This window comes from Capra hircus, chromosome 8 (assembly GCF_001704415.2).
Source record: "Capra hircus breed San Clemente chromosome 8, ASM170441v1, whole genome shotgun sequence".
Classification (NCBI taxonomy): Eukaryota; Metazoa; Chordata; class Mammalia; order Artiodactyla; family Bovidae; genus Capra; species Capra hircus.
In genome coordinates, this window is record NC_030815.1 from 99494292 (window position 1) to 99507081 (window position 12790).

General features: G+C 49.3%; 1 protein-coding gene across 1 annotated transcript; it reads right to left on the reverse strand.

Annotated features, from left to right (window-relative positions):
• C8H9orf152 (chromosome 8 C9orf152 homolog) lies at positions 3941-11241 on the reverse strand. Its single transcript, XM_018052582.1, has 2 exons — positions 10299-11241; positions 3941-5718 (listed from the first exon to the last, which is right to left on the reverse strand). Exons 1-2 carry the CDS (start codon positions 10639-10641, stop codon positions 5207-5209), a joined length of 855 nt encoding a protein of 284 aa, XP_017908071.1. The 5' UTR covers positions 10642-11241; the 3' UTR covers positions 3941-5206.

Here is a 12790-nt window from a genome sequence, read left to right on the forward strand (position 1 = left end):
TGGCAGCAATCATTGAGTCAACAGTGAAAATCCATCACCAATATGATTTTTAGCTCTTTAGAAAAGGCTCTGTATCTTTAAGATGCTTTTAAGCTTTGTGCCTCTCGCAGTTGGGGGGCTATAAGCAATTCACAAGCAGTAAGAGGTCGGGGGTGGGGGTGGGGTGGGACGGGGGGCGGGGACCTGTTAGGCAAGCTAGAGAGCTATCAGAGGAGTTTAACTGAAACATCCCTTTCAAATGCAGAAGACTAAAGCCCTGATTTGACTTTTTCCAGAGAATATTAGAAGAGTGGAAAAGCAGTCAGACTCTGGTCTTGGGGGGTGGATGCTCAGGAAATTCCAGGGGGAACCCCTGAAGCCTGATCACGTCCTTGAATTTTGTCAGGCTTCCTTCCGCATGACCTTGTCACGGGCGGGATTCCTCACACTGGCCCCCGGCAACTCTTGAGAGTCCCTTGGACTGCAAGGAGATCAGTCTTGGGTGTTCATTGGAAGGACTGATGTTGAAGCTGAAACTCCAATACTTTGGCCACCTGATGCAAAGAACTGATACATTTGAAAAGACCCTGATGCTGGGAAAGATTGAGGGTGGGAGGAAAAGAGGACGACAGAGGATGAGATGGTTGGATGGCATCACTGACTCAATGGACATGGGTTTGGGTGGACTCTGGGAGTTGGTGATGGACAGGGAGGCCTGGCATGCTGCAGTTCATGGGGTCTCAAAGAATCTGGCTTGACTGAGTGACTGAACTGAACTGAACATGAAAGTTCCCAGTCCATGGAGTTGCAAAGAGTCAGACACAACTTAGCGACTAAACCTACCTGAACTGAACCATTCCACTGTATATAGGTATCACATCTTCTTTATCCATTCATCTGTCGATGGGCATTTAGATTGTTTCCATTTCTTGGCTATTGTAAATAGTGCTTCTATGAACATTGAGGGTGCATGTATCTTTTCAAATTATAGTTTTATCTGGATACATGCCCAGGAGTGGGATTGCTAAATTGTATGGTAGTTTTTGACTCGATGAACATGGGTTTGGGTGAACTCCAGGAGTTGGTGATGGACAGGGAGGCCTGGCGTGCTGCGGTTCATGGCGTCGCAGAGAGTCAGACTTGACTGAGCGACTGAACTGAACCGAATGATAGTTTTAGGGCTTCCCAGATGGTGCTAGTGGTAAAGAACCCACCTGCCAGTACAGGAGATATAAGAGATGTGAGTTCAGTCCCTCAATCGGGAAGATCCCCTGGAGGAGGGCATGCAACCTACTCCAGTTTTCTTGCTTGGGAATTCCCATGCACAGAGGAGCCTGGCAGACTGCAGTCCATGGAGTCACAAGAGTCAGACAGGACTGAGCACAGCAATGTACCTAACACACTGGAGTGTGGCTGCCTGAGGTTACTTCTCGTTTTGCAGTTTCCTAGCTGTGCCACCTTGAGCAAGTTATATAACCGTGTTAGAAGTATTGGCTTAAATCTAGGGTACCCCACTCACTGCCAAGGAATGCTCAAACTACCGCACAATTGCACTCATCTCACATGCGAGTAAAGCTATGCTCAAAATTCTCCAAGCCAGGCTTCAGCAATATGTGAACTGTGAACTTCCAGATGTTCAAGGTTTTAGAAAAGGCAGAGGAACCAGAGATCAAATTGCCGACATCTGCTGGATCATCGAAAAAGCAAGAAAGTTCCAGAAAAACATCTATTTCTGCTTTATTGACTATGCCAAAGCCTTTGACTGTGTGGGTCACAAGAAACTGGAAAATTCTGAAAGAGATGGGAATACCAGACCACCTGACCTGCCTCTTCAGAAACCTATATGCAGGTCAGGAAACACCAGTTAGAACTGGACGTGGAACAACAGACTGGTTCCAAATAGGAAAAGGAGTACATCAAGGCTGTATATTGTCACCCTGCTTATTTAACTTATATGCAGAGTACATCATGAGAAACTCTGGGCTGGAAGAAACACAAGCTGGAATCAAGATTGCCGGGAGAAATATCAATAACCTCAGATATGCAGATGACACCACCCTTATGGCAGAAAGTGAAGAGGAACTAAAAAGCCAAAAGTGAAAGAGGAGAGTGAGAAAGTTGGCTTAAAGCCTAACATTCAGAAAACTAAGATCATGGCATCTGGTCCATCACTTCATGGGAAATAGATGGGGAAACAGTGGAAACGGTGTCAGACTTTATTTTGGGGGGCTCCAAAATCACTACAGATGGTGATTGCAGCCATGAAATTAAAATATGCTTACTCCTTGGAAGGAAAGTAATGACCAACCTAGACAGCATATTAAAAAGCAGAGATGTTACTTTGCCAACAAAGGTCTGTCTAGTCAAGGCTATGGTTTTTCCAGTGGTCGTGTATGGATGTGAGAGTTGGACTGTGAAGAAAGCTGAGCACTGAAGAATTGATGCTTTTAAACTGTGGCGTTGGAGAAGACTCTTGAGAGTCCCTTGGACTGCAAGGAGATCAAATCAGACCATCCTAAAAGAGATCAGTCCTGGGTGTTCATTGGAAGGACTGATGCTAAAGCTGAAACTCCAATACTTTGGCCACCCTATGGGAAGAGTCGACTCATTGGAAAAGACCCTGATGCTGGGAGGGACTGGGGGCAGGAGGAGAAGGGGACGACAGAGGATGAGATGTCTGGATGGCATCATCGACTCGATGGACATGAGTTTGGGTGAACTCCGGGAGTTGGTGATGGACAAGGAGGCCTGGCGTGCTGCGATTCATGGGGTCGCAAAGAGTCAGACGCAACTGAACTAAACCCCACTTACAAATTGGGATGCAGAGGTCTTTATTTTTTTCTTTTATTGGGGTATCCTTGCTTTGCAGTGTTACATTAGTTTCTGCTGTACAACAGAGTGATTCAGCTACGTGTATACAGATGCCCTCCCTCTTAGACCTCCCACCGCCACCCGCATCCCACCCCTCTAGATCATCACAGGGTGCTGAGCTGAGCTTCCTGTGCTGGGAGCTGCTCTGCACTAACTTTCTGTTTTACCCATGGCCGGGCATAGACGTCACTGCCACTCTCCCAGTTTGTCCCACCCCGCCCTTGCCCCCCACCCCGTGTCCTCATGTCCCTTCTGTACATCTGCATCTCTGTTCCCGCACTCGAAATGGGTTCATCTGTACATTTCTCTAGATTCCACATATATGCCTTTAATATATGGTTTTTCTGGGATGCAGAAATCTTAAACAGGATAGTCACTACCAAAGAAGAAAGATTCCCCCAGGAAGGACCTGATCCTAGAAGTAGCACCACAGAACATTTCTAATATTTCCAGAAAGCCAAAAGAATCTTCGAATGCCTCTCTCAAAACCCAAGAAAATCAAGTTTAAAACCCTTTTTTTCTTTTTCAAAATAATATATAAGGTCAAAAAAAGAGGCCAGGCATGAAGTTTTAGGTGGTGGTCATGCGATGCCTCTCTGGGGCACTGTTTCTCACACAGCTGGTGGGACACGTGGTGGAGGGTGACAATCAGAGGGAGTATTTGACTCTAGCTCCCAAGGATGGGAGGAGCCGGGCTCTCGGTGCATTTTCTTTATACCCATGAAGTGGAAATATGTCTATGTTACCTGTTTTGGACAATGAAACATAAGCAAAGTGGTTTGAGAGCTGGTTTGTGACTCTTTAATACACTTTCTTCTGCTGCTGCAGTAATTAGGGAAACCAGTGTTGATAAGGTGGTGCCACAAGATTGAAGAAGCTTGAATTAGTGGTAGTACTTATAAGAGAGCTGGGCTGGAAGTTTGCCCATATCCACAGTGAGATGTCTATGAGTGAATGAAAAGTAAGCTCCTATGGTGAGATTTGGAGCTTGTTTGTTACTCAGCAAAACATATCCTATCCTGATTACCGTGTTAGAAAGAGGACTGACTTGTGGGAAGCATCTTTAAAATAAAAGCGAAGGATAAAGTTGTTTTGTTTTCAGCAAAATGTCTTGTTTTTTATTAGAATGCAAAAAAATTAACAACTGTCTCATTAATTATCCACAAAAGGAATCAAAATGAATCCCTAGGTTGGAGGGAGTTTCAGGGTGGCTCAAGAAGGCACATATGTGTTTTTAAGAGAAAATGACACTCCTAGCTAACAACTCTCCATGTGGGTGGGCAAGACTGAAGCACCATGGGGAAGAAGGAAGATGTGGGTAAAACTTTACAGAGAGAGAAGCTAGCGTGAGGAAATGTCACCTTAGGTGTGTTTAAGTGTGTTGATTAAAGTTGACCAGATGAGATACTTTCTTCCCCACTAACCAAGTAACAGTTGCTTCACTTTGGTTTAAAATATACCAGGAAGGATCTGAATGATTCAAATGTGGCTGAAAAGGGAGTGGTTTTTGAGGAACATATACTTTCCAAGCAGGAACATTGCTTTTTCGTCTCCGAGGCTTCTGTTACTATATATCTGCAGGGATGGGCAATGTTTAATTTGGAGAGAGAGAGATTGAGAAAGGAAAGGAGAGAGAAGACAAATAGAAAAGAAGAAAGGATGGAGGGAGAAGGGGAAAAGGAAATAAATCTATAATGAGGCTGGAATGCGCAGTCTCAATGAGAGGGGAGAGATCACCAACTCTTCCTAAAGACCCTTAAAACACAGAACAGTAGGTAACATTGCTTTGACCCTTTTTACCCAGGGTGACTATATTCTGGGAGGCCGGGGCTGAAATGCTGTGGTCACTATGAATGAAGGGGATGACTTCTAAGTGTGCTGGCCTCCAGGCATAGCAACCAGAAGGAGACAGTTCTAGGAGCTCCTCTTCTCCAGAACATGGGAGGAACCCCCAGAAGTTACTGAAAACATGGTTGCCCACGCCTGTTGACTCCAGGGCACTGCCAAGGCTTCCATTGACTAGGGTCTCTGTTTTATGTTTCAGAATTCTCTAGATCCAGGGACCGAGCCGATGTCCACAGCTCTGTCTTCTTCTGTGAGCAGAATGGGGCTGTGCTGATGGGACAGCACTTTCATCCTGAGCTGTGAGAAGTCTGGTCTGGGCAGTCTCTTTTTCTTTTCTCTTTGAGGCACAAGACCCTGTGCCCACTGTGAAGTTCATTTCCCCACAGTCTGACCCACAACTGATGCCATTCAGCTCTGCCCACAGCTCCAGGCCTTTGTTGCGCCTCTGCCTCTCAGCTTCCTTGATGAGGCCGTACGTGGCCTCAAAGTTGAGGCCTCTGAGTAGAGAGCTTCAGGCTGGACCATATAAGCCCAGGTTCCGGGCAGCCTGGGAGATCCTGGGAGTTTTCCTCTGGGGAAATGGATAGTGAGCTGGTTTTCCAGCCCGGTGTGGCCTCTTTATGGCAGGAGGGCCCTGCGTGCCCACGTGGAAGCCAGATCCCACTGCCTTTGTCTGTGACTCGTCCGCTTGGCACCCAGGCTGGGCTGTTTCTGGGATGGTGGTTTCTTGCTGAGTCATCTGAGTGTCTTCAAACAGGCCTGGGAGCCTTTGCTCAGAGCCCGTGAACTTGTCCTCGTGTTTTACGTGAAGACCGGTTCCCCGGTGGAAGGTTTGGACCAGGCGGCGCCTCTCTAGGTGCGTGTGCCGCGGAGACTCGGGGGTCTGGAGACAGCCCCTGTCATCCTCCTCCAGCGTCTCCTCTGCCTCAGGAGCCGCCTCTTCCGGGGTCAGGGAATGCCTTTTCTCCTTGTTAATCCAAACCACACTGACCAGGGACTCGGCTGGGGCGGGCAGGTTCCCTCCTGAGAAAGCAAGGCACCAACAGGGTCACCGCTGGAAGGTACAGGGGCAGCCCTCGTTTGGGGGGTTCTCAGAGCTTTCAAGCTGAGAAAGTCCATGCCCAGGACATCAAGGAGGCCAGATCCCCAGTGCACACACTGTCTCTAACACACACCCAGTCACGCATGACTATTCATTCAGTCCATTATTAAGTACTTATAATGTGCCAGGCATTATATATTTGAGGTCTTGAGACAAAATCTACCCCTTCATGATATGGTCTAGTGAAGTAGAAAGTCAAAGTGTTAGTTGCAGAGTCGTGTCCGACTCTTTGTGACCCCATGGACCGTAGCCCACTAGGCTCCTCTGTGCGTGGGATTTCCCAGGCAAAAATACTGGAGTGGGCTGCCGTTCCCTTCTCCAGGGGATCTTCCCAACCCAGGGATCCAACCCTTTCACTTTCTACTCCACTAGACCACATCATAAAGGGGTACTTTTTGTCTTGGTGTTCATTACTGTATTCCCAAGTCCTGGGATAAACAATGGAGTAGAAAACGAATAAGTAATAAAAGTTCCAATGGTAAGCAGTGCTGTGGAAAAACATTCAAGAATGAGAGTTTAATAATAGATTCCAGTCTTTGCGGTGAGGGAGTGAACCCTAGGGAGAGCTGGGAAACGCACATTTGAGGCTGAAAGAACAACCAGGAGCAAGGGCACGCACATGTCCACCCACAGGTGTGATTCATATACACTGGCCAGTGGAAAGGGGTTATTCTTTGGTGTTATGGGGTTCTGATGGTGGGTTTAGCATCCAAGGCAGAGGAGGAGGAGCTGTGTTTCAAGCAGCTCCTTTAGGATGACTGTTGCTAAGTCACTTCAGTCGTGTTCGACTCTGTGCAACCCCATAGACGGCAGCCCACCAGGCTCCCCCGTCCCCAGGATTCTCCAGGCAAGAGTACTGGAGTGGGTTGCCATTTCCTTCTCCAATGCATGAAAGTGAAAAGTGAAAGTGAAGTTGCTCAGTCGTGTCTGACCCTCAGCGACCCCATGGACTGCAGCCTACCAGGCTCCTCCGTCCAGGGGTTTTCCAGGCAAGAGTACTGGAGTGGGTGCCATTGCCTTCCCCGTTGGAGGACTGGTCTTTATCTTTTGTCTCGTGGCCGCTCTCCTGGAAACATGTTTGCAGCGCTGTCTGCTCTCCTGCCCTGGCTTCAGGGATGAGCAGCTGGGCTGATGCCTCTGTTCCTTCTCAGGGACATCTTTTTACCACCTTGTGGAACGTGGCAGTTTCTTGTCAACTCTTGGTGGCGGCGAGGGTTGGAGGAATGACTGAATGTCATTTTCCTACAGAAAGGAGGCCTGTACCAAGCCTGGAATTGCCTCTGAAATGTCAGGCAAAGCTCCCTTGAGCATTCTGATATTTGTCGCTGCAGAAGGCCCTGTAGGTGACAACGTCCACAGTGGGAGCAGAGAGATGCTGTTGAAGGAGGAAAGCCAGGAGGAGCCCTTGGACTCCAGTACTAGGAATCCAAAACGCCTGCCATTTCTAGAACCTGAATACATCCCATGATGTTAAGAGGAAAGCTAATTCCAGAGCCTGCCTGCCATTAATCAGCTCCCAGAATACCTGCCCCTCCGGATACAACTCCGTGTCTTGAGATGCTGAAATCTAGTTTTAGTGGGAGCCGGTCTCGATAACCAGTCTGTCTTCCTGGGTCTCAGATGTGCTGGACACAGAGGACTCCTGTCTTCTAAATTCCCTCTACTTGCTTGGCTTCATGGCATTAATATTTCCTGGCTCTCTCCTCCATTTAAGAAAAATAAATTGTGGCAAGACCCATACAACATAAAACTTACCACCTTTAGCCATTTTGAAGTGTATTGCTCAATAGTGTTAGGTCCAGTCACTTGGTTGTACAGCTGATCTCAAGAACTTTTTCATTTTCCCAGACTGACACTTTACCCATTAAATGACAATTCTTCATCTCCTCCACCCCCACCCTGGCAACCACCGTTCTACTTACTGTCTCTGGTTTGGTAACTCCATGTACCTCATATGAGTAAATCACTACAGCATTTGTCTGTTTGTGACTGGCTTATTTCGCTAAGCGTAATGTCCTCAAGATTCACCTGGGTTCATCCAAGATTCAGCATGTCTGAATTTCCTTCCTTTTTCAGGCTGGTGTTCATCTGCTACCATTTCAACTGCTGTCTTCTCTGACTTCTCTTCCTCTGCTTGTGCCTTCAATAATTTAGCGTTCTATACCTCTAATTGTCCTCCCAGCCTCCTATCAGTTTATGCATTGGTCCCCCACAATTTTATCCATGCCTGTGACTTCAACAACTTGTCCATATCTCCAGCCCAAATTACTCTCCTGAGATCCAGGCTGGTTGGAAGCTTTATGGGTAATTCCCTCTAATGCAGCATGTTTAAAAATTTTCATTTGGGTTGTGCCAGGTCCTAGTTGTGGCACATGGAATCTTTAGTTGTGGCATGTAGGATTTTTAGTTATGGCACGTGGGATGTATTTCCCTGATCAGGGATTGAACCCAGGCTTCTGGTGTTGAGAGTCATAGCCACTGGACCACGAGGGAAGTCCTCGAATGCAGCATATTCACAAATTCATCTCTCTCTATCAGAAATATTTTTCTCCTATATTCCCTATCTCACTGGGTGGTATCACCATCCACCCTATTGCTAACGTGCAGGCAGAATTGCTTTTTTGCCTCTACCACCATTTTTTCACCCCATTTTTATAATCTGAAAGTGAATGTGTTAGTTGCTCAGATTCTCTACTGTCTGAGCCACCAGGGAATCTGCCTGCGATGCAGGGGACTCAGTTTCAATCCCTGGGTTAGAAGATCCCCTGGAGAAGGAAATGGCAACCCAGTCCAGTCTTGTTAACTGGAGAATTCCATGGGCAGAGAAGCCTGGCAGGCTACAGTCCATGGAATCACAAAGTGGTGGACACGACTGAGCAGCTAGCACTTTCCCAGCTTGTAATCAGACTCTGATTTCTCCCTGGAGAACCACCTTAATCCTCACGCCCAGTCCAGGTGCTTCAAGTGTCCTTCCAACTCAGTGTCTATGACCTGGTGACCTGGTCCTTAGCTGAGCAGCACAGAAAGTCTCAAGGATCTTTATCCATATTCATTTATTTCGTTCCCACCACAATCTTATACCTTGGGGACTATAGTTATTCCCGACTGACAGATGAGGGAACTGAATCACAGAGGAATTTATAGGATTTGTTCAAACCCTCACAGAGCAAGTCAGTAGCAAAGCTGGGGCTCAGGCTGTCCTCCAGAGACCAAGTACAGGGACATCCCATCAGACAGCACACTGTTTCTCACAGCTAGAGTGGGAATGTGAACTTGCAGACTGCTGTGAAAAAAGTACCCCGAAAGATCCTGACCGAGCCTGCGGGTCAGAAGTCTTCCCTGGAGAAGCAGTGACTGAGCCTTAACCTGTCGTAACTCATGACATGGTTGCTTATCACGTGGTGATGATGGAGGCAGGAGCTCTGAATTACAGGATGCAGGAGAAGGGGCCAGCAGGGAAGGCTGGGGCAGGGGTGGTCAATGCTATGAGGCGTGCTGAGTTTGTGATGTCTTTGGGACATACGCATGACATAGTTCTGTGAGTCTGAATCACAGGTGTGTTAAATCAGCTTTCACTTGATACAGGTTTAATGAATGTTGAGTGACGGAGTGAATAAACACCCTTGAGGATGGGAAAGCTTTAGGAAACTGTCAGCTCTGCCCTGCGCAGATGGGGGTGCTGTTTGGCTGTGCCAGGTCAGTGCAAACAGATCCCACTGGTTGGCGCTTTTAGCCCATGACAGCACACTTCCTGTCACTTCCTGGCAGTGAAGTCCCTCTGGCCCCTGACTCCCTCCCAGCCCAGCCTAGAGCAGGGTGGGCTCCCAGGGAGTGTGAATGATGCAAACCACCACAGAAACCCCCGGGCACAGACTACACCTCTCGGGGGCCTTCCTGCTTGTCTTGTCTTGTTCCTCTGGGTTTAGAGGGTGAGGGGCTGAGGTTTGAGTCTGTGCTCCTAACTTCCTCCTCGAATAAATCCGAGTTCCTAATGGAAGGGAGGCTTCTCCCCTGAAGGAGGGGCTTCTATATCTCAATGCTTCTCCGGCTGATGGGTGAGCCTGGGTGCCTCCTGGGTCCCTGAGCCCTGTGTTTCCTCTGGCCTATGCCCAGGCTGTTGGAAATATCACATGTTCTCTCTCCAGAGCCCATTACCTTGGTTTGCAGGAGGTGCCCGAGTGAGACCCAGCCAGGAAGCACAGCTCCCATCTCCCCACGTGGCCTACCCGGGGGAGCCAAGCCCAGCTCACCAGGCAGACCAGTTCAGCAAGATCAGAATCTAAGAGCAGAGGCCAGGAACGGCGGCATGCTGCCTGCCAGCCCCCCTGCTGGAGCCCCCCGCCTCAGCTGGCACCCACACCAGCCCCTCTGTTCTGACCCTGTCTCCCTGCTTTTGTCCACTGGGGGGGCCCGCAGAGGCCCGGCCTTGCGGTGCCCATGGCTCTGCCACCCGTTCTGCCCACAGCCAGGTCCTCTGCCCCCAGCACCTGCCCAGCCCTACCTTTTGGGAGCACCACGACGTGGGCCTGGGCCCTCTGCTTCCGTCTCAGGCCTTCGTACTGGGCTCGCAGGAGCTGGATGTTAAGCAGGGGCCCTTTCTGGGGGGCCTGAGGCCTGGAGCCCTCCGCCATGTAGTAAGACCCCAGCTGCCAGAAGTGGGGCAGGGCGGGGCATGGGCAGGGCAACCCCTTCATCCGGATCCGGGAGGAAAGCAAACACGGATGGGCGGGGCTGAGGGGGTGGTGGGGCTCAGGGAAGTGAGGAGGAAGGTAGCCAGATCCTGTGGAGAGCAAGGTAGGGAGAGTGAGAAATGGAGGAGGGGAAATGGGGTGGAAAGGGACCATAAGGAGAAGGAAAAAGTCTGGGGGTGTGGGGCACCTGCAAGAGGGAAATTGAGGGAGAGGGAAGGAGGGGGTCCAAAGAGGGGATACAGAATGGAGGAAGAAGGTGATAGCAGAGATGGATGGGGGAGAAGCGTGAGGACTGGAGGGCAGCAGGAGGAAGAAGAGGGCAGGGAGTGAATAGAAGTGAGAAACAGGAGCTGGGGACTGGGCGAAAGGCAAGCCCAGCTGCTCAGATCCTTCTAGGGCCCAAGGGATGTCCTGCTCCAGGTCCTTCACTGCTTGATCCTAAAGTGCAGAATCCAGGAGCTCCTGTGACGCCTCCTGTTTCCTGGCAGAGCTGGAGCTAGTGCTGAGAGAGGCTAAGTGCCCAACTTGGCTCACGCTTCTCGGATTGGACCGTGGATGCTTGTCAGCAAACCTGCTCGTTTAGTTGGCAGTTGGCGAAGGAGCTGGTGCCCAGGGGATATGCACCAGCATTGGGCAGAGGGAGACCGACCCAGCAGCAAAGGTACCCCTGAGACCTCCACTCACCCCCACGGTGTGCAACCTGCGAGAAAGCCCAGCTCCAGCGAGCTGTGGCCTCCAGCCAGCCCCACCCCCTTTGACATTCAGTGTAGCCTCTGTGGTCTCAGCATTTCCCAACCAGTCAGGTTGGTGTTTGTCTTACCCCCAGCTGGGTGCACCCTCACCCTCTGCTTGGCAGCCCTGCCATGCCTACATCCGGTTTGAATCCTAAACTCTGTCTCTCTCTCACACGCATCAGCTTCGATCTATCCTGGGCTCCATTTGACCGATTAAGCTTTCTATCTTCTCCTAACACAGTTACCCAAAATATCTGCAGAGGCAGTGGAAACAGTAGCAGCTGAATTTAGAGACATTTTGGAAAGCAGTGGGTTGGTATTCAGCCATAAGACATTGGACAAGAGATGGAGTGTAAATCTTTGTCAGGTGATATTTGCCATACGGGCTTTCCAGATGGTGCTAGTGGTGAAGAACCCGCCTGCCAGTGGAGGAGGCATAAGAGATGCAGGTTCAAGCCCTGGGCTGGGAAGATCCCCTTGAGAAGGGAATGGCAGCCCACTCCAGTACTCTCGCCTGGAGAATGCCATGGACAGAGGAGCCTGGCGGGCTACAGTCCATGGGGTCGCAAAGAGTCAGACATGGTTGAGGGTACACAGCACATATGTGCCATACACGTGTAGGCTGTATGCTTTGTTGGGTGGTGTGTGCTGCTGTAACAAGGTACCACAAACGGGTTGGCTTCAACCACAAGAATTCATTGTCCCACAGGTCTGAAGACCACAAGTCCAAGATCAAGGTGTCAGCAAGGTTGGTTCCTCCTCGGATGTGGGAGGGAATCTGTTCCATGCCTCTCATGTTGCTTCTGGTGGTTTGCTGGCAACCTTGGGCATTTCCTGGCTTGGAAAAGCATCACCTGATCTTTGCCTTTGTAGTCACATGATGTTCTCCTTGTATATGTGTCTCTGAGTCCAACTTACCCTTTGTATAAGAACACGAGTCCTATTGGATTGGGACCCACGCTAATGACCTCATCTTAAGTCAACGTTTCTATCTGCCATGATCCAGTTGCCAAATAAGGTCACAGTCTGAGGTACTAGTTAGGACTTCAACATCTGGATCTGGGGGGACATACTTTAACTGCTACCAGGTGGAGAAGTGGTAGACCCCTCATAGAGATGGCACAGGAGAGGAGCAGATTGGGGCTATGGAGAGGAAGAGGGATTTGTTTCAGATGTGATGTTTGAAGTGCCTCTGGTCATTGAGTCATCAGGAGGGAGCTGGAAGCTTGGTAGGAGATGCAGATGTCGTCATTTGTGAAAAAGATACAGTTCATTATTGGAAAAGTTTTATCATTAGACAGTCGTGCATACAGGGAATTGAGAGATGGTCTAAAGTTGCTTTATTTTCCCTTTTCAGTCCCCGCTAGCTTGTTCAAGTTCAAGTTTGATGGGTAGAAGAGGGGTCTCTTCTGTGCACTTCTGCCTTCTCTCTTCTCTCTTGTCCCAGGGTCTAACTTCTTTGTCTTGGCTTCGGGTCTGTCATTACGTTCTAGCTATTGAGAGAGGGGATGAACAGTCTAGGCTAGTTTAGCTTCTACAAGATTACGTCTTATCATAATTTCTGTGCT

Bases quoted from the DNA above. Each gene is read 5' to 3' on its own strand.
- C8H9orf152 (XM_018052582.1), bottom strand. From the start codon at position 10,641: ATGGTCCCTTTCCACCCCATTTCCCCTCCTCCATTTCTCACTCTCCCT. The intron at 5,719-10,298 runs GTAGGGCTGGGC...TTGCTTTCTCAG, and splicing joins CGTCGTGGTGCTCCCAAAAG to GAGGGAACCTGCCCGCCCCA.